The sequence below is a fragment of the Hakea prostrata genome, chromosome 10 (genome assembly GCF_041222555.1).
Source record: "Hakea prostrata isolate BN-2017 chromosome 10, UWA_Hpros_2, whole genome shotgun sequence".
Taxonomy (NCBI): Eukaryota; Viridiplantae; Streptophyta; class Magnoliopsida; order Proteales; family Proteaceae; genus Hakea; species Hakea prostrata.
Window position 1 is genome coordinate 46,370,730 of NC_142609.1, and position 24,664 is coordinate 46,395,393.

General features: G+C 36.3%; 3 protein-coding genes and 1 pseudogene across 3 annotated transcripts; 3 read left to right on the top strand and 1 right to left on the bottom strand.

Moving 5' to 3' along the window:
- The first annotated feature begins 251 nt into the window (after positions 1-251).
- On the top strand, positions 252-4,324 carry LOC149003452 (homospermidine oxidase-like). Its single transcript, XM_089137727.1, is given in 5 exon segments — positions 252-1,086; positions 1,946-2,330; positions 2,630-2,743; positions 3,334-3,872; positions 3,958-4,324. Coding segments are annotated over 5 exon segments (2,061 nt in total). The 5' UTR covers positions 252-268; the 3' UTR covers positions 4,163-4,324.
- A 1,098-nt stretch (positions 4,325-5,422) lies between these two features.
- On the top strand, positions 5,423-6,935 carry LOC149003453 (protein STRICTOSIDINE SYNTHASE-LIKE 10 pseudogene; annotated as a pseudogene).
- Positions 6,936-8,085: 1,150 nt separating this feature from the next.
- On the top strand, positions 8,086-9,616 carry LOC149003454 (protein STRICTOSIDINE SYNTHASE-LIKE 10-like). Its single transcript, XM_089137230.1, has 3 exons — positions 8,086-8,393; positions 8,534-8,803; positions 9,124-9,616. The coding sequence occupies exons 1-3, from the start codon at positions 8,173-8,175 to the stop codon at positions 9,614-9,616; spliced, it is 984 nt and encodes a 327-aa protein (XP_088993356.1). The 5' UTR covers positions 8,086-8,172.
- A 535-nt stretch (positions 9,617-10,151) lies between these two features.
- Positions 10,152-18,174, bottom strand: LOC149003455 (F-box protein SKIP17-like). Its single transcript, XM_089137229.1, has 13 exons — positions 17,677-18,174; positions 16,647-16,822; positions 16,155-16,349; positions 15,947-16,057; positions 13,744-13,829; positions 13,544-13,665; positions 12,835-12,899; positions 12,670-12,742; positions 12,531-12,593; positions 12,368-12,432; positions 12,200-12,274; positions 11,862-12,101; positions 10,152-10,365 (listed from the first exon to the last, which is right to left on the bottom strand). Exons 1-12 carry the CDS (start codon positions 18,010-18,012, stop codon positions 11,912-11,914), a joined length of 1,557 nt encoding a protein of 518 aa, XP_088993355.1. The 5' UTR covers positions 18,013-18,174; the 3' UTR covers positions 10,152-10,365; positions 11,862-11,911.
- Between the last annotated feature and the right edge of the window lie 6,490 nt (positions 18,175-24,664).

Here is a 24,664-nt window from a genome sequence, read left to right on the forward strand (position 1 = left end):
TGATGATCTTATTTTAAATCAATCATGTTTCATACTGTTGTCTTTATCTTCAAAAATAGGTGATTGTGAAATTGACAGGCCACCTTAGAGCAAGATCTCTACCCGTGATAGAGGATCCAAAATCGTTTTAAGTGGCAACAATAAAGAAATAAGATTTAAATGTCATTATCATAATCAAGAAGATTTAAATTTCATTATTCTATACTTAACTGTATAAAATCTCTCAAAGTTAGTAAATACCCAGTTCTTCATTTCTTCATTCTAAACAATGGTTGCAGGAACAATGTTTAACATCATCATGATCTTTACGATACTCTGCTTATCCTCCTCATCTTTCTTAGCATCTCTCTCCTACTCCTCAAACGATCATCATCTCCACCCATTAGACCCACTCACTCCATCTGAGATCTCCAAAGTCCGCTCCATGGTTTTAGCTTCAAAACAGAGCTCAACCCAGAATCTTACCTTTCAGTATGTGGGACTGGACGAACCAGAGAAGCATACTCTCCTCTCATGGCTGTCCAAGTCCAGCAACAGCAAAACCCCACCACCTCGCCGGGCCTTCGTCTTGACCCGAACCGAAAACCAGACACACGAAATCACGGTGGATTTATCGGCCGGTTTGATCGTATCCGACAAGGTTTACAAAGGTTATGGGTACCCTTTGATGAACAACGAAGAACAACTGACGGCGACAGGGCTGCCGCTAACGTATGCGCCGTTTAAGGCGTCAGTTAGCAAGAGAGGACTTAACTTGTCGGAAGTTGTATGTGGGACCTACGGGGTCGGGTGGTTTGGAGAGAAGAACAAAAGGAAGCAACGGAGGCAGGTGAAGATTCTCTGCAATTACTTGAACGGAACGGTGAATTTGTATGCTAGACCGTTGGAAGGGATAACTATAGTGGTTGATCTTGACGTCATGAAGATAACGGAATATACCGATAGTTTCACAGTTCCCGTACCCAAAGCTGAAGGGACTGACTATCGATCGTCACAGCAGAAGCCGCCGTTTGGTCGAAATTTTGGTCGGACCACTGTTGTGCAACCGGACGGACCGGGGTTCAACATCTCCGGCCACACCGTCAGGTCTTCCCTTGTCCTTCCTATTATTCATTATTCTCTTTTATGCAGATTCAAGGAGTCTGTTATTTCTCAGAGTAGAGTTACGGCAAGGGTTTAGCCCACGATCTCTCCACTAAGAAGTAACCATCTTACTATCCCTCCATTTTTGAATTTTAATAAAACAAAACAAATGTGAGATTTCTCAGTGAAGAGTTCAGACATCGCCCAGAGCTATTGACCCACAAATTACAGGGGGACCCATAGGATTAAGGTGATGGTTTTTTTTCCCTACATAGTTTGTGTTGTAAAGCTATTGGAGGAGCACTCTCATTCACACTCCCTAGTTAATCCCACCTCTAATGTGTGAAGAGCGTATATGTATATCCTAGGAGATATGTGCTCCCACCACACAATAAATGTGAGGTCCATCTCTAAATACTTTTTTTTTGTTGTTGGTAAACCTCTAAATACTTATTATATGGCAGAGAAACGTGATGAAAAAATACACCTCCCTCGGGTAGAGGATCCAGACTCCAAAGTCAAGGGTATTGGCTTGAAAAGTCTAATGTACAGAAACACGTGGGGTGAAACTTTCAATTTTTTTTGTTTTTTTTGAGATTATCTTGTTGGGTTATAGACCTTATGGTCAATTCAACTCATATCCCACCTTCGGTTGCCTGTGGCCGGCTTGGCTTCCTCTTCACTTTTTGTTGCTAAACTCATATCAACGCCAATCTCATTTCAAATCCACACGGTCCATTTTCAACCAATCAAATATCTCATTGGCCAGATTCTGGCCGATACGTATCGGCTTGCACGGCCAGTGGAATATCTATTCGTCCGACATGGTCTAACTCCTTTTTCGTTTTGTTGGTGTAATTAGGTGGGCGGATTGGAAATTTCACCTGAGCTTTGATGCACGAGCCGGTACAATAATATCGGTCGCAATGATTTACGACCTGAATGAGGAAGATTTCCGGCATGTATTGTATAGGGGATACGTATCAGATCTATTTGTTGCATACATGGATCCAACGGAAGAATGGTACTACAAGACCTATTTTGATGCAGGTGAATTCGGTTTTGGGCAATGTACAGTACCACTTGAGCCCAAAACTGACTTCCCACCCAATGCAAAATTCATGGATGGGTACTATGCTGGGCAGGATGGAAAGCCCATTAAAATTGAAAATGCTATGTGTGTGTTTGAATGATATGCCGGAGATATCATGTGGCGGCACACCGAAGTCGGCATTCCTGGAGAAACGGTAAGCATACCGAGTCTGGATCACCTTCCCCATCAGGAGAAATACATACTAAATACATACTGCTCTCTTGACACGTTTAAGTATTGATAAAATAATTCAGAAGTGAGTCTTACATTAATCCCATCCCTATCACGTCAGGGAGAGGTGTCAGGAGAGCAATATGTGCTCCCCCAGATAGGAGGTAATCCTGGCTCGAGCATTTCTAGGATTCCAACTAAAAAATTCAATTCCTTGTTAGTGAGTAATATTTACTTGTGATTCATGGATAAACTAACCAAGTTGGTTTTCATTTGGTGTAGATAAGGGAGGTTCAACCAGAGATAAATCTAGTAGTAAGGATGGTTTCAACAATTGGCAACTACGATTACATCGTTGATTGGGAATTCAAGCAAACTGGCACCATAAAAGTTACGGTGTGTACATTTACAGAGTTTAGATCCTCTATCACATGAAGAGAAAATTTCAATTCACAAAAACTTAACATTATTAATCACTCTTACTAAAAAAACAAATCTTGCTTTGAGATTAGTAGCTAGATCTCAAAAGTCCTAATATGTGAGCTGAAATCTTCCTCTCTAAGTGGGTAGAGATCCAGACTCACATTTTCATTTTTCACCCTTTAGAAAGAAATGATGGATTGAATATGAGTAGGAAGTAGGGGCATCACCCAATTGGCTTGGGCCAGTTTAGATCCGGCCTGATGAATTGGTTTCAGCATGGTTAAGGTGGATAAGAAACCAAACTAATAACTAAAACTTTGGTCTAAATTTTAGTACTCTTAACCATTTTGGCATTGGGTTGACTAGGAATGAGATTTGTTTGAGCCAGTTTACGTGCACCTTAGCTACATCCTCGGGAAGATAGTTTTTATATATAATTTAAATATGAGACGGAGTTTTGCCGGTAACTTTAGAGGATTTGAATTCTTGACCTCATACCGGCACTATCTTTTTCTACTGAACAACAAAAAAGAAAGTGCTTTGGATCTGCTTTTTTCTTACAGGTTGGACTCACAGGAATTTTGGAAATGAAGGGAGTGACATACACTCACACTGACCAGATAAAGGAAGATGTCTACGGAACACTGTTAGCAGAAAACACCATTGGAGTACATCATGATCACTTCCTCACCTTCCACCTTGATCTTGACATTGATAACGAACATAATTCATTTCTCAAGTGCAAATTGAAGACAACCAGAGTGAAGAACAATAGCTCACCAAGGAAAAGTTACTGGTCAGTTGTTAAAGAAGTGGCTAAACGTGAATCTGATGCAAGGATTACACTTGGCTTAGAACCAGTAGAGCTGCTAGTGGTGAATCCAAATAAAAAAACCAAAATGGGAAACCACAATGGTTATCGTCTCATTCCAGGTTTTCCTGTGGGTTCCCTTCTCTCTCATGATGATTATCCACAGATCAGAGCAGCTTTTACAAATTATCAAGTTTGGGTCACTCCCTATAACAAATCTGAGAAGTGGGTAAGTGGCTTATATACTGATCAGAGCCATGGTGATGATACTCTAGCCATTTGGAGTCAAAGGTAACACACTAATGATCCATCTTCTTTTGATCTGAAAACTTGCATCTGGGTTTGGTTGAATATGTTTGTTTTGTTGACAATGCAGGAATAGAGACATTGAGAACAAGGATATTGTCTTGTGGTACACTTTAGGGTTTCATCATGTTCCTTATCAGGAAGATTTTCCGGTGATGCCGACTCTAAGCGGAGTATTTGAGCTCCGGCCGTCAAATTTCTTTGAGAACAATCCAGTGCTGAAAACAAAATCACAGAAGAATGTGGAATGGCCTAATTGTACCAAGACTAGTTAAAATTTCTTCAAAATGTTGTTCTATAAGATAAAATTTCTTCTTCTTTTTTTTTTTTTTTAATAAAAACACATGCCATAAAACTAAGGATGCATGAGTTAGAAATTTCATCTCCATGTAGGTTGAGGATCCATACTAAAAAGTAGAGGATCCACACTAAATAAATACCCATGTCACGTAGTTACATTATGTTTGTGTCGAGAAACCATCATGGTATCAGGTATGAATTCATTATGCCTTATGGAATCTCACAATCGATAGATAGAGTCAAGCCTGTTGATCTCTCATATAACATGTTCATGAAGACCAATTTTCACCATGTAAATGCTTTGGGGGCCCTTTCAAGGCATAAACCCATATGGATGATCTTTGTTTGATGCTAAGTATTGTCAGATTGGTGGTCCCAAAGTGTTCGGAGGTCTTGTCTTTCTATCTTGAATGTGTTTGGTGCAAGGACAATTCGGTTTTTTTCTAAATGGTTGAGAGCGAGAAATGATAGGATTGTATCTATTATCCTTCTTCATATAGAAAAACTATCTCTACTTAGTTGTAGACATAGTCTTCGAGTGAACTATGTAAATGGTAAATCTCATTTTATGCCAGTTTTGTTAACACAAGGTGCTAGAAGATCCTAAGAACAACACCTCAATAGATAGATCTACAGGCCTGACATAGAAGGTGTTTAAATATCCCAATCTTGTTAAAGATAATAGAGGATCCTTTCATATATATATACACAAGGTCATGATTGATTTCAAATCCGACTCTTCCCTTATAATGCCATTCTTCCCTTGTATATTTTCTTTCTTAATTATAAAAAAAAAAATGATTCAATCAAATCTTCTTTTTCTTCTTGCTGCCGAGTCACATTCTTCAGATAGGAAATGACCATGGCCAAAATTCAATTCTAAAACAACAGGCACACGCCCAACCTCTCTCCACCGCGATCTCCAAACCAAACATGATTGCATGAAGTTTAGCTTCCACAACCAAGCAGTTGGATAACGCTGATAGCTATAAATCTTATCTATCATAGCTGTAAGTATCTTATATATAATTCTTACCAAAGAAAAAAAATTTATAGATGATGATTACTTGTTTCAGTCTGATTTTTATCTTTTTAGAAATTTTTACATGCCCATCTTGTGACCCCCTGTTGTGCCATATATTATATCAGTGCATGCATGAACCACTGTTGCATGAAAACTTTTACCTATAAATAATATATACGATAAAACAAAGTGTAGAATATGAAATTGAAACATGGCTCTTGATCCCAAAGTTTTCATTCTGTTCTTTTTGTTTAACTTTTTTCAATCTTCAGCTGGTCTCTCTCTTCCTTTAAATCCATCTCTGGGTCCAGAAAGCATTGCCTTTGATTGTCAAGGTCGAGGACCTTACGTGGGTGTTGGAGATGGTCGAATCTTGAGGTGGGAAGAGAGTAAACACGATTGGATACAATTTGCAGTCACTGCAAAAAATAGGTAAAAACCAAAAGCTCCAATTTGCTTTCTCCTGCAAGCTAGCAACCATCAATGCGGCAACCCATGAATCATGAATGCTTCCTTTTATCTCTCAACTCCTACAAACATGTTTATTATATCAAATTAAGCTTACAATATTGTTTCTGGATCTGTTTACCTTCTATCAGGAATGACAAGATATGCAATAATTCCAATGATACAACAATGGAACTTTACTGTGGAAGGCCATTAGGTTTGCAGTTCAATAAAATCACTTGTGAATTATATATAGCAGACGCTTCCTTTGGCCTTATGGTGGTAGGACCTAATGGTGGAGTTGCTACTCAACTTGTTGGAAGTGTTGCAGAAGTCCCATTAATATTCGCTAATGGATTGGACAGTGATCCAAACACTGGGAACGTTTATTTCTCATGTTCTAGCACCGTGTTCCATAGAAGGTAATACATCTCAAAGCCACAGAGTCAGTTTCAACTTGGAACTTTGAAGTTCTTGTTATATTGTGACCTGACTTCAAAGATGGATCCACACGACATATTTTGGTGAGTCATTCTAAGGTGTGGCCAAGAGTTCTAACTTCTTATAAGGCGGTTCTGGTAATTAGTTGAGAGGTCTCCATTCTTTTCTCTTTCTACATGGTGAAAAGCTCTTGTTCTTTGTTCTTTCTATAAAAGTTGTACACCACATACGTAATGTATGAACCATGTCTGTGTTCTTTCGTTTTGCTTACTGCTTAAATTCGTGATTTCTTGTTGTTCCTTCTAACAATTCTTATTTGTTTTTGGCTATCTTGTGCTTGTAGTGAAAGTAAGGCTGCACTCCTTAGCGGTGACAAGACAGGAAGATTGATAAAATATGAACCCAGTACAAGACAAGTGACAGTATTGCTACAAGAGCTTGCCTTTGCAAATGGAGTTGCTGTAAATCGTGATGGCACATTTGTTCTTGTTGCAGAGTTAGGTTCAGGAAGAATCATGAGATATTGGCTTCGAGGTCCAAATGCTACAAAATCTGATGTCTTCATCCAGCTCTCAGGACAAGCGGACAACATCAAAAGAAATGCAGAAGGAGAATTCTGGGTGGCAACAACTCCTTTTGCCCTTCAACCCCCAGGAATAATTTCTATCACACGTTCTCAAGCCGTGAAGCTTCATGAAAATGGATCTGTTGTCGATGTATTCGTTGGTAATAATGAGGGAAGCCTAAAAGAGGATTTTACTGAAGCAAATGAGAATGGGGGGAAATTGTGGATTGGTTCTGTTTACTCTTCCCATGTTTTTGTTTTTAGCCTTTAAGGCTTCTGTCTATGTACTTATAAGCAAACTGGTCGGTCTTGATTAACTAGGCTGTTATGGATTACTTTAGCGAGAAAAGTTGCAGCACAGAGAAAGCTGGGATATTGCAATATGACATGAGTTCAAATCTAAAAAATGATAAAGAAGGTCATAAGCTAATAGAGACAAGATCTGGGTTCAGTAAAGGATTTCTTCTGACAAATCTCTTGTTCTTTCCTACAATCTTATCACACATTTTATAGGTTCACACACAAAATCGTCTAATCACACACAAAATAGTGAGATATCGCTGATTTCCTGCCAAATCAAGTTTCAATGCTGGATCGGCGATTTTGTTTTCCATGGTGCCACCCACATCCATCAATAAACGACAGATTTTTTTTTTTTTGGTATCATCAATAAACGACAGTTGAAGATTGGAAAAAAAGCTATACAAGTAAAAGAGAAATAAAAAGTCTTTTCGTGCAGTTTCATATTTTACACATTTGGTTTATCGTATTATTTGTTGGCCTGATTGAGTAATTTACTCTTCACGTTCTCTTCAATTGAAATGTATATATATGGTGTTCGTAAGGATTGATGGAATTTCTTTTTCAAGTTGAATATAAAATTTTATGTGGAGACATAAGGTTCTCTGTCTCTTTGATTATATCTCAAAATGGAGCAAAACAAGGATCGACATGGAAGTAAGAAACAAGAGTGGCATCTTTCTTTTCATTACATGTGATGGATTAAGAGGATAAGGTTTGGTGGACAATTGGATTGGAGAAATGACTGTATTGTCCCTTCGTCTATTCTCGTCTTTTCTATTGATCTCTTCTTTGTCTTCTCCACCTCTTGTTACTACATTTGACATGCCCGCAACCAAGCTATCCATAGTTGTAACTTGGTAACTACTCTCAATCTATCCGGGTCCCGGACTCGAAATGAGTTGAAATTCGTCCTATTGATCAGAAAGGACCCTACGAGCAAGACTCTTTTTGCTTTGCAAGGAACAATGCCGTATTTTCACATTTTGGGATTTTTAAATGCAGTTTGAGTATTTTTCTGTTTTTAGTGGCATTTTTGTAATTTTACATTTTTTGGTTTAGGGTTTATTGACACTATAAAACCATGTTTTTGAAAGCAAATGTTCTTGATGGGTTCAATATTTCTTCTTACACAGATCCCCCCACTAGAAAACTAATTGTCCAATTTGAGTCCTTAGAATTCAATTTTGCTCCTGTAAGAGAAAACCATGGCTTTTGATCCCAAAATTTTCATTCTGTTGTATTTGACCAACTTCTTTCAATCTTCAGCTGGTCACTCTCTTTCTCTGAATCCATCTGTGGGTCCAGAAAGCATTGCCTTTGATTGTCATGGTCGTGGACCATATGTGGGTGTTGAAGATGGTCGAATCTTGAAGTGGGAAGAGACTATACATGGTTGGACACAATTTGCAGTCACTGCAAAAAATAGGTAAATATCAAAAGTTCTAATTCACTTTCTCCAGCAATCCATGCAAACTTCGTTTTATCTCTCTAACTCCCACAAACATGTTTATTTGATCATGTTGAACTTATAATTTTGTTTCCCTGGATCTGTTTTTCTTCTATCAGGAATGACAAGATATGCAATAATTCCAAAGATACAACATTGGAACTTTACTGTGGAAGGCCATTAGGATTGCAGTTCAATAAAATCACTTGTGAACTATATATAGCAGACTCTTCCTTTGGCCTTATGGTGGTAGGACCTAATGGTGGAGTTGCCACTAAACTTGTTGGCAGTGTTGCAGAAGTTCCATTGATATTTGCTAATGGATTGGACATTGATCCGAGAACTGGAACTGTTTACATCTCGTATCCTAGCACTATGTTCCATAGAAGGTAATAAATCTGAAAGCTGTATATTCTATATATTTCATATTGTTTACACAAATATGGATTTAAGATCATATACCTCAGAGATTTTGGATCTAATGGATCTAGACATAAGGAGAAAACCTCTTCGCATTTCTGTTCCCTTGATCTACCTTTTCGTATTTTTGCACTAACAATCTTAGAATACAAAAAATAAGATACAAGGAACGAAAGTACAATGGACACCTTCTTATCTAGATCCAAAGGTATAAGATGTTAGTTATCTTTGTTTAAATTCTTTGATAGAAACCTTGAAGTTCTCATTCTTTGGCTATCTCGTATTTTAGTGAAAGTAAGGCATCACTCCTTAGTGGCGACAAAACAGGGAGGTTAATAAGATATGATCCCAGGACAAGACGAGTGACAGTATTGCTCCAAAAGCTTGCCTTTCCAAATGGAGTTGCTGTAAGTCGTGATGGCACATTTGTTCTAGTTGCAGAGACAGGTTCAGGTAGAATTCTAAGATATTGGCTCCAAGGTCCAAATACTACAAGATCTGATCTCTTCATCCAGCTTTCAGGACAACCAGACAACATCAAAAGGAATGCAGAAGGAGATTTCTGGGTGGCAACAACTCCTTTTTTCCTTCAACCCCCAGGAATAACTCCTATCACACGTTCTCAAGCCCTGAAGCTTCATGAAAATGGATCTGTTATCCATGTATTCGTTGGTAATAATGAGGGAAGCCTAAACGATGATTTTAGTGAAGCAAATGAGCATGGGGGGAATTTGTGGATTGGTTCTGTTTACTCTTCTGAACTTCCTGTTTTCACGCTTTAAGGCTTTTATGGGCCGCCCTAAAATAAAAGTTGTGTCTACTCTTCTGAAGTTTTTGTTTTAGGCGTTAAGGCTTTTATGGGACCAAAAAATAACTCTTTCTATTTTCAGGTCAGGTTGCCCTCATTTTGTATTTCTATTGCTAGGCAAGATGAATTAAATCTGCAGAAAAGATCCAGAAGCTTAAACGCTAATAGAACGCGAACTGGGTTCGGTGGAGGATTTCCTCTGAAATAAAACAAACTTCGAACAGAAAAGTCTCTTGTTCTTTCTACTCATCCGAAAACATCTCTTGTTCTTTCTTCCATTTCTATAATTCTTTAATAGAGGCAGAAAACGAGGGAATGAGATGAGCAGAAGATCACATACTTTATAGGTCTAAACACAAAATCATCTAACCCAATCATATGCTTCCAAAAGCAACAAAACCGTAAAGTTGTATGGACCCCTTAGCAAATATGATGAGGTTAAAACACAACGCCAAAGGTGAACTGTGATTACAATCGAGAATGGAGGGACCAAAAACACCCTAGCTGTCTTTACAAATTGAACTGATTTACGTTAGACAATTACTCTTAGATAAATGCAAGAACCCAGCTCTCATTTGGTGAAGGCAAAAACAGAGAGTTGTCCATCCAGAAATATTGTCACACAGAACACTAGGAACTGCTGGTCTTCTGCGTTTCCCTGGCCATAAGTTTCTGGCTTGTCACAAGTAACCCTTGAACTTGCAATGTAGACTCATTCCCCTTCTGTATAGAAACAAGCAAAGAAGCAAAGAAGCAAAGAAGCAAAGCAGTTATCTCATTGACTCAACTTCAGATATTGAAGACACTATGGGGATGCATAAATTGACAACTGCTACAGCCATTTTACAGCCAACCAAAGAAGAAATTTCTGGGGTACACTTTGGGTGGGGTCAAGTTTCAGATTACTACTGTCTGTATAGCCATATTCATTAGACTATCCCAACAAAATCTGAAATGAAAACCTGATCTTGAACTAAGATAAGATCTATTGTACGGTATATACATACAGAACAATATTTGGCATGCTCATGGACATCAAAGTCAAAGAAGAATACAATTTCATGGCCTGTGATCAATAAGTTCTAGTTTCCGTCCAAGTAATTCCTTCTATTGTGTTTTTCAACCCAGTCATCCCATTGGTGATCAGCTAATTCTGTTGATTTGGACATTTGAGTAAAGAGCCTAATAGAGAAGTCGAGGAACAGAGAGGAATGAAATTACAGCTTGTTGACATAGAAATGTTTATACTTGGATAAGGAAATGGTAATGAAAGAACAAATATGGCCATTGCTTGTAACCAATGGACAGAAATGAATAGAAAGGCATTGGGCCCTGCTGTGCGTGTTTGTGGGTGCGTGTGGTTGTGTGCTTTCTCTTTGCTCCAGAGCTCTTGAGAAATATCAAAATTTCCCCCTCAACCATACGATGAGCACCCAACCAAGGAGAAGGGTTTCCTGGACCGATGGGCAGGAGTAACAGGAAACTGTTGCTCCTTTGCTCCCAAATAGTTTGTGGCTGTGTGCTTCCTCTTTACCCTCCCCGGTTGAAGCATGTCAACACTTTCCCTGCTCCTAACCAGCCCACAGCAACAACTGGAAGCACCCAACCTACCTAGGGTAGGGATTCACTGGGTTGAATAAAGAGAACAGGATCTGATGCAACCAACCATATACTGGACCCATACTCCTGCATGGGCTGAAGCACATCAATTGCTATCACTCACTGGTCTTGTTTTGAACAATTAAATGGTAATTCGTCACCACAAGGTACATATGTATATTAATAGTGCATTCTGTATTCATTTAATTGAAAACCTGACCTTATACACACGAAAACAATAAACATAAAAAATGTCAATAAAAAATGGTAAAGTTTCATGTGTCAGTAGATAAGGTCAAATCAAATAAATACTTTTTCTTCCCAAATCAAGTGTGGAAAATAGTCCATTGAAAGCAATTCGAGCAAGTCTGGATAGTGTTGATCCATATACAGGAATGAGCTGGGCATTTGATCATCAAATTAGTATATTTATTGATTATTTTACTCTTAGATCACAGAAAAGCAGAAGCTTCAAAAGTAGACATTCTTCACAAACTACATGAGTTAGCAACATGATGGGGGCCTGTGGCCAGCTTTTGCCAGGAAGATCAAGGCCAATGCTGCACCAGGGCTAAAGATGCACGTGAAAGAAGGGGAGGTAGGGAGGGAAGGAGATCTACCTGTCTTAGAAAATTCAAAGTCTGCCTCCATATCATCCTTGAGAACTTTCCTAGATAGTCAAAATGTCCACCTCGTCTGAGCTTTCCTCGTACACTACATAACCAATGTCTCGACCATCTTCATTGCCACTGCCATGATCACTACTATAGCTACCTTCTGATGAACTTGAAAATGGTAAACTTAATTGCAATGACAAACTGTAGTCACTTTCTATATCACCGTCGGTTATCTCAATAAAGCTACAAAGCACGGCATTGCAAGTCATTGTCAGTGTACTGTAGAAGTCTAAGAGTAAGTAATTTTTCATTTCATGAATCAACTTGAAGAGGAAAACAACCTCCCCTCATCAGGAAATTCAGCTAGCAAACATATCTCAGGCCTTTCTTCCAAGACACGCTTTACAGGAAGAATGCTACAGAATTACACAAAAAAACTGTTAGAGAAGAAAAATATTAAACGTCAATCCACATAGAATATTTAAAACCAACTTACAAGGATTCACTACCTTGGGCTATGGTTTCTGAGATACCAGTCTCCCTCACCAGCTAGACCTTCCCTGTTAGATATGTCCTATGTGAAGGCCAGAGTCAGCAGACTACAGGGAAAATTCAAATATATTTATGCCCAATACCAGTAAAAGAGAAACTAGCGGTTTTCTATAAACTCACAATGTATCTAAGAAGTTTGAATTCTCCTGCAAGAACTGCTCCAAGAAACCGAGCAACTTCTGTCTGCACAAGACATTAAGTTAGATATTCCAATTTTAAAGGGGCTGGAGAGACAGGAAACAGAGAAAGAGATATTCACTTCTTTGAGATGCATGCAATCACGTAAGTTTATAGCCTCCAGTGAACCGCCATTTGATCCACTACCGAGATTCCTTGTGAAGCCAGAATGAAGGTTTAATTTCGGACAAATTGAGGAAACTTAGGAATGCCGGTGGCAATATCTGTGAAACTTGGAAATGCATACCTTAAAAAGGTGCCCGTGATTGAATAGGATGTTGAAAAATCAACTGATTTCAGCTTCCGAAATCCCTACACACAGGGAAAACGCACCATAAAGACATCCATACAGAAGGAACGAAGGGGGCAAAAATTGGGTTAATTCATAGTTGTTAACTAAGAGAACTCAGCTATAAGTCAGGTGCCTATGATAGCCAATAATAATATGTCCTCAGGACGAAAGATAAAAACAGCAACGCCAAAAAGCCCTTTAATTAAAAACATTCACATTCCCCTTTTTTTATTTCTTTCCAAAAGAATTTCAAGAAATTATATTAAAATATAGGGAATTTACATGAGCCTCCCCCCTGAGGTAAGGTGTAACTCAATTTATACCCACCAACTTCCATTATTTACTATAGTGTCCCTGCTCTCCAAAATGTTGACACATAATTGGGGACTGAAAATTTTAAGAGTTCAGCTTTTGTTGACAAAATTACCTTTCCTTAAAATGCTGTTACACGAAGAAGTTAATTAAATGCATTCAGCAATAAAATAATCACCATGATTCCTTAAACTTCAAGGTATTAAACCTTGACTTGGAAAAGAATAGAAGAACCAACTTTACTGCTATTAATTTAAATGTCATGCTTGGAAGTCAATGGACAAAAAACTTTAACACTGCTTTTAAGGATCTGTTGTGAAAAATATTAACTATTAATTAAGCATGATCATACCTTAACAAGTATACGAACTTTATAATCATGCAGCTTGAATCCTCTAAGAGCCAATGAAGTTAGATGAGGACAACCATTTACAAGATCAATACAAGCTGGTGACTTCAAACTGTCATCTCTACCTGATAATCAATATTAAACAGCTGATATTATAATTTTGATTGTGTGGAAAGAAATTCACATGTAGTAAGATTTCCCACCTGTTTTTGAAGACTCAAAGAATAACCGCTCTATGAAGTGACAGTTTTTGCTCACAGACTCCAACGTTTGCCTCAGCTCAACGTGACTGTTCAGAAGACCACATTCAAGAGTTATCCAGGCTCTTGTACACCCAGTAGGATTCAAACAGGCAAAATAGACAGAGATATACAAACACAATTTTCTAGATTCATCAACGCCAATAAAGATGCAACGACATTAACACTAGAAATCCAAATACAGTGTATGAAAAGAATATCTTTCATGGAGAGTCCAAAAATCAATTATGAAAATTAGTCATGCCACATCTATGCGTATCCAAATAACAACAGAATAAACCTATTATACTTAAAATTAGGTTCATTTAAGGACAAGAACCTGACACAACTAATAAAACAACTACTTCAAATAATCTGAATTAGCTTCACTGAACTGAAAGCCCCTACAATCAACAACCCCCCACCCCCAAAAAAACCCAAAAAAATTAAAATAATGGCAATAATATTTGCTCAGTTAATTCACCTATGATAAATAATCTAATGACCACTGCCTGCACCAGTATCACCACAATCTCCACATATCTATCTCTCACTATGGAGTAATAAACAGTATATTAGTAGAAGCTACCATGAGAAAAGAAAGGCAACCGCTCAAATATTTTATGGACCAGAGAAGGGAAAATGAAGCACAACCCCATACCAAAATGGAACATGCAACTTCCTTAATCAACTTGGTTTATCTTGTGCCAATTTCCTTCTACTGAAACCATATTTCAACTATTTATACCCTGGCCGTAAAACAAAGTATCGATCTCATTAGTATCTTAATTCCACCCACCAATGCATGACCTCAGCCGCTTTGAGCTCACTGTTGGATCTAATTAGCACAGTGCATTGCTTCTACACCGTCATGGTCATGTATTAAAAACTGTCCATAAAAACAGAACAGATAAAGCAGATCTTCCAAACATAGAATAGAGATCACATCAACTCAAAGTGAAAAAAGATTTATAATGGTGTCACTAGATTTCATTAACATCTTTCCCAGATAAAAACGCAGCGTGAAATGCTATTCTTGTATGTACGTAACAATCTCTTTCTTGTGGAAGGAGAAATCCAGCACATGGCTGCAAACTGGGCCACAATCTGGTGCAACTCCTACTCTCAAAACCCAGGAAGGGACCAACTGAAGATGGTCCCAAGATCCAAGGCTTTATCCCGTTATAATATCACACACCTCTAACTTCTGGACCACATACAACTACAACCCTGTTTCTAGGTAACCCCCAACAAACTACCCAAAACCTTAACTTTTTCAAGAAACCTATTTCTAACCATCAGAAATTTGAAACAATCCTTTGTCAGTCTATTATCCACACAACCTCTCAGATCTTTAATCAAATAAACCTTCCAAATCCCCAAAAGAGATATTCTATCCCAAAAACCAGACCATCTCAACCCTGTTAGAGTCTCAAATACCAGCCAATACCCCCCCCCCCACATTGTTAGACATTATAAAATCTCCCCCCATATTCCCACACTGCTACACAATGAACCCCAAAACAACCATATCCATTTGGGATCATAACCCTAGCACATCTGACTCCAGTTTGGCTAACCCTACCCATAAACAGCCTCAATCATGATGATTTTGCAAAGATCCAGTCAAGTGGCCCTTAGTCCTTGGTTCAAAAAAAAGGTCCAATTTGAGTCATTAAAGTGGTATTTAAGTCAAAGGTATCTCTCTACAATTTATGCATGGAAACATGACATAAATCTTAGTTATAATCCAGTAGTAGTAGTTCTGCAAAACCCTTGGATGTTTACGATGATAATATCTGTCGGTGAACATAAATACTTTTCTTGACCAAAAAATAGAACATAAATACTTTTCAGCAAGTTGGAGGTAAGGACTCGTATAATTGGATGTAGCTAAGTTTTAAATAGAAAGGAAACATCCTGCAGCAAGTAAGTTCATTCATGTACATACACTAATGCGTATAATAAGCTCACAGACAGTGGTTTAAATGAAGATTGGTGGAAGTGGGTATCATGTTATATACAATAACAGTGGTCCAGTATACTTCAAATATCATAAAAGCTAAAGTATCAGTCCTCCAAAGGAAATGGATTCTTATATCAATTTGTTATGGTCGAAAAAGTAAATTAATTTAATGGATTCAATGAGCAGCATATTGAGACTTACAGTCCAACAATTTCTAGATCCAGGAGAGATGGACATATTGACAAGGTTGTGCAAAGCGCCGCACTGTCCATTCTATCAATATTGTAGAGGTGCAATCTCCTCAACAAAGCCCTTCCAATAGGAAAACAAGTTGAGAATAAAGTTAGAACTAAGAACATGGGAAAATGCAAATACAAGAACCTTAATTTATTCAAGTACTCAACCATACCCAGCAGCACCACCATCAGCACCTAAAGATGTCAGGCAGGATCTTGTAAGAAAACATGACTCTTTACATTGCCTGGACTTCTTATTGTTCCAAGAATAACCAGATGCATTTACAGAATTCTTGGCGCTAAAACCCATAGGTTGAGAAGATCCTGGTGATGCAGTTGGGCTTGACAATATACCAAGCTTGAGAGACCTGAATATAAGAATGAGTTCATAAGGTTTTGTAAAGGAAAATCTGAGGGGCAGAGAAAGAGAGTCCAAATAAGTTCAAATTCAAGAATATCTGACTATTAGAACATTTGACGAACAAGTTGTAAGACATCCACAAATTCATGATGCAAAGGAGTAATAAGAATATCACAATTCACAAGAACATAACAGTTGTAGGCATGTAACTAATGAGACCAAAAATACGGTAAGCAGTTTAAAGCTAAACCTAAACCTAATGAAAAGAAATGATTAAACCAGTGTTCAGATGAAGGACTCTTACTGGAGGCCTTTTCCTGCTCTTTGTATCATTGCAGACACAACTGCATTATTGACCTTTGGTATTATTGATGTTAAGTCAATATGTGAATAGCACGATGGCTCCATGGCACACTTGTTGAACATTGAACAAGTAGCTGCAGCATAACATAGGCTTCTTGTATCAAGTATGGAAAATACCTTCATATCAGAAAGAATAATCAGGAAGCCGTTTGTAAGTTCCTTAAAGGAGAAGAGTTTCCACACTAAAATGAAATTGCCAGTAAGCAATTACAATGCAGTGTCAGATGCAACCAAAAAAGTTAGAACATAAATTTAAACACAGCTGCTTGAAATGGGATAAGTAGTTATCTTGCCAAGTATTCAACTTCGACATCCCGGTTTACAGTTCACACTTCGTACAAATTGGAAACAGTAAGATACAAAATAAGTAGAGAATATCAATAATGCAGAAGGAATTTCTATCCATCCAACTAAACGCTCCACATCGTAGGAATCCTCATTATCCCCAAAATGCCAACTTATGTCATATTCTCAGCATTAATTAAAATGAAATTGCCAGTATGCAATTACAATTTAATGTCAGATGCAACTAAAAAACTTTAAAAAATATTAATGCAGAAGAAATTTCCGTCCAACTAAATGCTCCACATCGTTGGAATCCTCATTATCTCCAAAATGCCAACTTATGTAATGTTCTCAGCATTAACTTAACCATTTCTACCTAATCAACCAATAAAACTATGCCTTACATATAGAAAAACAAAGAAACGCTGTCATCCCCAAATTACATACTTGTCCTTCCGCCCTATTTACTATCCGTAAATAATTCTTCACAATTCAAATCTGAAAGCAGAAAATTACCAAAATTTCTGCTAACGAACTAGCATCGAACATCACTGTAAGCTTAAACCTACTGAATGCATCACAATGCAACTAAAAAAATCCATGTTCAATTGAGACAACATCAAATAAACAAATTTCAATGCATTTACATCAGAATTTAGAAGAAGGAATGAGAAATGAAAGCATACTTTGAGGGTGAGATCAGGTGGAAGTGTCCAAACAATCGAATTATGCTTGGAAGCACGTTTTCTAGCGGATCTTTTACCGGCCTCGACGAGAACAGAACCTAGGTTAAGTGCCTTATCGATCATAAGGTTTTGTTCAGAATCAGATGCCACAGAATCGAGAAGTCGTTCGAGAGAGAGGTCGAGAGAAGCAGCAGAGGAATCAGAGAGCCCTAGAAAAGCTTCGAGGAGATGATCCATCTGTTCTGGTGACGAAACCCTTGAAAACTCGATCTGAAGAGGATCTCCGCCAGAACAGGGTCGTTTTCGTAGGGACGAAGAGTGGATTAGCATATCCATACCTGGTGGATCGTAGAAAGTGGTGCGAGCGAAATAATGGAGAATAACGAGGTGACACAGCTTTCTGTGTTCGAAACAAAACAAAAACAAAGACGTCCCTGGGTGGCACTGGTTTTCTCTTGCTTCAGCTACGGTGAATGGAGTATCTCTTCATCGACGATACACGGAGTCTCGGACTTCAGCTACATGATCCTTGCGTCGTGAGGGTATTTTGGGAAATAGACTAAAATTTTTATGGAATATGTAAACCCGAAGAAAACGGACGTTCAATTGACAAAGTCTTTATTTAGCCTTCAGATCCTTTCCACCGAACTTGCCCCTCCACTTATTCTTCGACATTTACATAAGTGTGTGACATACACTATCCATGTCTGACGTGAACAGACCTTATAGTTATGGGTCCTACACTCATATGAGTGTGTGTAAATGAGTGGAGACCGGGGCAAGCAAAATTTTATCATATCAATTTCTACCAAGAAAATAGGTTGTCCTTCTAAGTAATTCTCATGGACTATTTTGGAATTTCATTAATTTGTCTCTCTTGCAATTATCAATGATTGATACATGTTCATAAGTCACATCAAACGATTGAGAATGAATTACAAAAAAAAATTATATCTTTTAGATTTAATCTCAATCCTTCGATATGGTTTATAAACAAGTGTCACTCATACACCTTACTAGTGTCTTGTGCATGACACGTTCATCGAGATCGTCAGTCGTCGGTCGAAATCTCGATCTCGACTATTGAAAATAAATGGTTGAGGTCTACATCTCAATTGAAATCTCGAGCGTATCTCAATCCAACATTCCGCTAAACCATCTTGCGCATTAAATGCACAAAACTGAAGCAAAATGCGTCACTCATCAATGAGAAAATGGATGTTGATATCATTGGACAAATTGACACTATGAAAATCTAGGGAGAGGCTAAGTGGAGAGGATCTCCACTACTCTATATACGAGTTATTTGTCAAGCTCACTATTTTTCTTGTGAGAAAATGTCTAGGACACCCAAGGTAATTGGCAAAACCGTCTCGAACTATACTATTTGCCTCGTCCTTGTTAAAGCTATCAAGTATTTATATTTAGTAACAAATATACCGTTTAATTATAGCATAAACATATTTGAAGAAATTCATGGAGGAAGAAGGAAGATGGAATTTTGAATTCTATTTTACTAAGACCAACTCCATAAAATCACATGAAGTGACTTAACAGCATTTATTTACATATTGTATCATTCTACAAATTTAAGATATATTTTGAGGTGTGTGTTTTTGCCTATTAGCTTGTGGGTATCTTTTAATATAAAAAAAAGGTATAAAAGAGGTTTTACATATAAGAGGAGAGGGGAGGTACTATTCCATATTACCACTGAGAGAATCAAACTCCTAATCTCTTCACTAAGAGTTATCAAAATAGAACATCACTCTTAGTTCTAAGAAAATTCAAACTCTTGACCTTATATTATAAAACATTCATTTTTATCAACTAAACCAACTCATTAAAATTGAATAATCTAAACTAGACCAACTACTAAGATAAACTATCCCTTAATGTAGCAAGCTTGACCATTAATAATCACATGTTGAGACTGGCAACACGTCACCGACTCACATTTCAAAATTTAATGATTTTTAAAATTTCCTCTAATGACTTGGTATACATCATCATAAACTCGTGTGAACATGTCTAAGGTAAGATATCAATTTAGTTTTTGATAATATTTTACCATGCATTGGCATACATCATTGTACATATTTGTATTAAATTAGCTTATGCTCCTTACTAGTTACTTCCTTTTGACGCTATATAAAGCATTATTCCATATTTGTGATTTTAAAACTCTATTTTCAACTCACAAGCTCTTTCTGGTTGGAAGTTTTTAAACGTGAGCATCAACTGTCACAAAAATTTGAGCATCAACTGCCACAAAAATTAAAGTCTATCCATTTTGCCACATGATAAACGCAGGTAGATTGAGAAAAAGTTAATTTAAGAACATTTCAAGTGGAAAGATAAAGTGTGTGGTCCATGACATACGTGATGTTACAAGAGATAAAATATAATTAACGGATAAGTACTATTATTCTCGTATTATAGGTTAATTAATCATTTAGCTATATTCTTTACAAAATTACAATCATCCTCCTCACTTTTAATGGCGTTAAGTGACTATTAAGGTTGCATGTGGAATGTCTATTTTATCTTCCGTTAGAATTATTAATGTCTTCATTATATTATAACTTAATTGCTACCTTATCTTTGTGCTTTTTAAAATTACTAACATAACTGGTTTTGTTTATTAAAGTCCCTTTGTCAATAAACTTTATTCATATATTGATGATATGATGATATCTTTGTATTTTTCAAAAAAAAAAAATCCAAAATAACATTGAGGTTTGTTATTACTTATTTACCCTTTACACCAACTTATGATCCAAATCTTTGGAGTCCAAAATAATTAGAATATGAAAATAAAATTAATATTCATATGTATTGTCTTTTGACTTTTTTAATTATAGCAAAGGACAAAATGCACATTATAAATTTACCTTAACAATTTCTGGGCCTGATGAGTTTCAAATCTCGGTTCGATCGGATTCCGTGGTTGTAAAATCTCTAGATTCAGATCGAGTTCCTCACTACGGCGGCGGAAAAAACTACTTGCTTCAAATCCGGATCATGTTTTTGGATGCCGCTTCCCACCACATCATTTAATTATAACTCCCTTTTGATCATGTTTGAAATCTCGTTGATCTCGGCTCGCCCGGCCCTAACACCATTAGAAGTGAGGGCATTTATAATTTTATGAAGGATATGGTTCAATTTGTAATTAAACTATAAAACAAGGAGCACTAATAATTATTCTTAAATAATAACAGGCCTCAAGATTATTTTAGAGTTTTTGAAAAATACAAAAATATCATTATCATTAGTTGACTAATGAAACTTAAAAATGAGGGCACATGAATAATTTTAAACAAAGTTTTAAATTTGAATAATTTTGTTTGGTACAAATTAAATTAATAATTAAAAAAATACGGAAGTAAGATAGTAATTAAACTACAACATAAGAGAGCATCAATAATTGTTTCTATAATTAATTAACTCCTATTGGTATATTAGTATTAATCTTCTGTGTATTTAATTATTTTCCAAATGTGTGCCAATAATACTTGTATACATTTAATTAATATTTTCTATATTTTCTTAAGTTAATCTATGGGTTTTCTTTCAAAAATGATAGCGAATGATAGATTCATTATTATTATATTTTTTGGTAGAAAATCATTATTATTATATTAACCCTAAACATAATGGTTTACATGGGTCGGAGTGTAATATAAATAAAAAAAGGGAAGAATGTGCCAATAATACTTCTATGTTTTTTAATAATTTTATCTTTTCTTAAGTTAACGTATGGGTTTTCTTTCACACGATGAAGACTTGAAGAGTAAATAAATTAGATTTATTATTTTTTGGACACTGCAGAATATATTTTCGTTTTTAATTAATATGGTTTTGTATTCTTTTGTCATTTAATTCTGTCTTTCAAGTATATGAGTCCAAGTTTTGTCCCTTCATGCATATGCCCAATTCTCCAAAATCGTCTCTTTTGAAGCCTTGTCACACTAGAGCTTGCAATTCTTCTTATCCAAAACTAAGTTGTTTGAATATGGGTAAGCTTGACAGCAAGTGAATGGATTCTCACCATGTTGTGATTGATAAGGGAGCCATGTCTGCTTCAAGGATCTCCTAGTTCAGGAGAAGGTTTGGAAAGAACAAGGAAAGGATTTAAAGTTAACCTTTAGTTTCGACAAATAATCAACAGTTTTATTAGTTTCCCTGTAAACACCGTTGAAGCGAATATATTCAATAACACTCTATAAACATGTCAGCCTACCTAAGTGGAGAGATCACAACGTTGTTATCTGGGTTGGCTCATGCTTCACATTGTGTTGTCAATGGGCACAGTGGTCCTAGGAGACTGTCCCAGCGAAGGTGTAGAAGCAGCACCTCTATAGCTTGTAGATGATCCATGTTTTTGTGGGCCTCAAAGTTTCTTCACAGTTATTCATATATATATATATATATATATATATATATATATAATATATATATATATATATATATATATATATATATATATATATATATATATATATATATATTCTCTTATAACAGAACATTGTAAGTTGTTGTTTACGAGAAGAATATAGAGAAAAACCTAATGCTGGACGTAGCCTCACATTGAGGTGAACCAGGATAAAAGACGTGTCTCCTTCTTTTTTGTTTTCTATTCGGTTGTGTGTGAGTGACTGCTATAATCCTAACAATGATTTTAAACATATCAAAATTCTTTCACATTGGTGGTGGGGCATCCCACCTTGTTTTACTGTATTTCCTTCTATGTTTCTATCCATGTGTATGACATTAGATGCATTTACAAAAGGAAATTCATTTTACTATTGACTGAAAAAACAGAAAATATAATTTTTTTTTTGTAACAATAAATAACAATTTAATGTAGATATGTTTCTAATACAGTGGTTATAGCCTCTACATAGAGACAGTAAGTCTAAGGAAATCATGTGTTCAAACTTTTACCCCTACCATACCTTCTCCCTTTCCACGGGCTTCTTCTTTAAACCGGGAAATAAGAATATTAATATGCCTCAGCAAGAGCCGAATCCACGACTTCTTTGATTTTACCACTAGGACAGCTCTGCGTTGACTAACTTTGAAATTCTTAAATGATTTGAATTGAGTTTGGCTCGTGACATCTGACTAATGAACTCATCAGGTTTCATGGAGATAAGTAGATAACCAGAGTTCAAACTTGACTTTCTTACGACCGTGTAAAAACAATCAAGACTTTTATCTCATTATTATAGTCTTTTTCATTTGTAAAACGGGCCTCAGAATCCGACTAGGAAATAAATAAATTCCACGTGATTCATATGATTTTCTACAACTCATGCATGCTTTTGAAGTTCACGCGTAACACGTTGCAACAGCGAATGGTCCGGTCCGACCTCAAAAGAAAAGAGAATAATTCTTTTTATTTTATAAAGTTTTTCATGCCATAAATTTTTTTTTCCTTTTCATGTCAAAGTGAGTTAAAAGAAGGATTACTCGGCTTGAGGAAAACATTCTAGTATAGTTGTTATAATCATGGTAAAAAATTTCGGTAAAAAAAAATGCAAAAAATCTCTGATATGTTGGCAAAATTTTGACGATTATTCATTTTATCACGATAAATTTAGTGATAATCTTCAAAATTTGTTGAAAAATTAAAAGTATAAAAGGGTTTTACAGCAGAATCTTCAAGGTCAACAGACAATTTTACCAGTTTTTTCTCGATGATTCAGGCGTCAAAAGGCAACATGCCAGATGTGGATAGAAAAGAGAATCTATTTTCTGCAAATAATTCAAATTAGGAAATGATTTTGTAGCATAATCTTATAAATTATATCCCAATGATTTAAACCTCAAAAGGTAACATACCAAATGTGGTTAGAAAGAAGAATCAACATGGAAAAATTTATGGAAATAATGTAAACTACGAAAGGATATAGTAGTAAATCTTTCAAGTTTAACGGACAATTTTACCAATCATATCCCAATGATTCAAGCTTCAACATGCCAAACGTGGCAAAGAAGGAGAATCTTCATTGAAAATTTTCTAGGAAATAATTCAAATTTATTAAGTGCCAAATGTCAACATCTCAATTGACTGAGACACTCCCCCGAAATTTTGGAATAATTTTTTGAAATGTTGGGATTTCAGTGGAAGTATAAAAACAAGTAAAACCACTACTCCAAAAAAAAGGATGATCAAAGTTAAGGTTTATAGTGGAACTTCAATTTTATTATATGATTTCCCTTTCATACAAATAGAAAAAAAAAAAAAAAAAAAAGAAAATCCAATTAAGGTGACACCAATTTCAATTATTGTAATTTTCAACTCTCCAAACCAAAATGTTTTGAGTGTCTAAGTCTCTAGTCTTGGTAGATTATGCTGTGGTGGATTTATGTATGCTGGCACATAGTCAATCATATCAATCTCTGGCGGTGGTGAATGATGATCTGCTTGTGGTGGTCCATAGTCATACATCTCAGTCTTCATTCTACGATGAATTGATGATGATGATGCTGTTTGCTCTCCATTGTTTGCCATAGCGTAACCTGATAAAATAAATAAATATTCATATTTAATTATGCTAATAAAGTTCCAGAAAAAGAAGAAATTTTTTTTTTTTGTGAGAATAGCTATCACTTACCACTTGAGATTGCAATAAGGAGAAGAAGAAATAGCATAAACCAAGAGCGATTCATTGTCTTTGCAATGGATAAAATTTCTATGGATCTATTGATCAGAATAGTTACATATTTATAAGCAAAACTGCAATCAACATTTACACCTCCATATTATCTGTTATTATAAATTCAATGCCTATAAATTTGCATTCATGGAAAGTCAACAATTTCACCTCTATTTATTTTTTTGAAAAGACGAAAGTAACTCCTCCAATAAGGCAATAATGTGAAATATCTATTACTCATAAAATTAATGTAAATTTTTAATTTCAGCCCTTGAGGTTTGACTCAATTTATTAGATCTTTTACTTTTGAAAAAACAAAA

Coding starts and splice junctions, on each gene's coding strand:
- LOC149003455 (XM_089137229.1), bottom strand. CDS start 18,012: ATGGATATGCTAATCCACTCTTCGTCCCTACGAAAACGACCCTGTTCT. Junction 16,058..16,154: donor GCTGATGGTGGTGCTGCTGG/GTATGGTTGAGT, acceptor TCCTATTGGAAG/GGCTTTGTTGAGGAGATTGC. Junction 12,102..12,199: donor GAATTTCCTGATGAGGGGAG/GTTGTTTTCCTC, acceptor CGTGCTTTGTAG/CTTTATTGAGATAACCGACG.
- LOC149003454 (XM_089137230.1), top strand. CDS start 8,173: ATGGCTTTTGATCCCAAAATTTTCATTCTGTTGTATTTGACCAACTTC. Junction 8,394..8,533: donor GCAGTCACTGCAAAAAATAG/GTAAATATCAAA, acceptor TTCTTCTATCAG/GAATGACAAGATATGCAATA. Junction 8,804..9,123: donor AGCACTATGTTCCATAGAAG/GTAATAAATCTG, acceptor CTCGTATTTTAG/TGAAAGTAAGGCATCACTCC.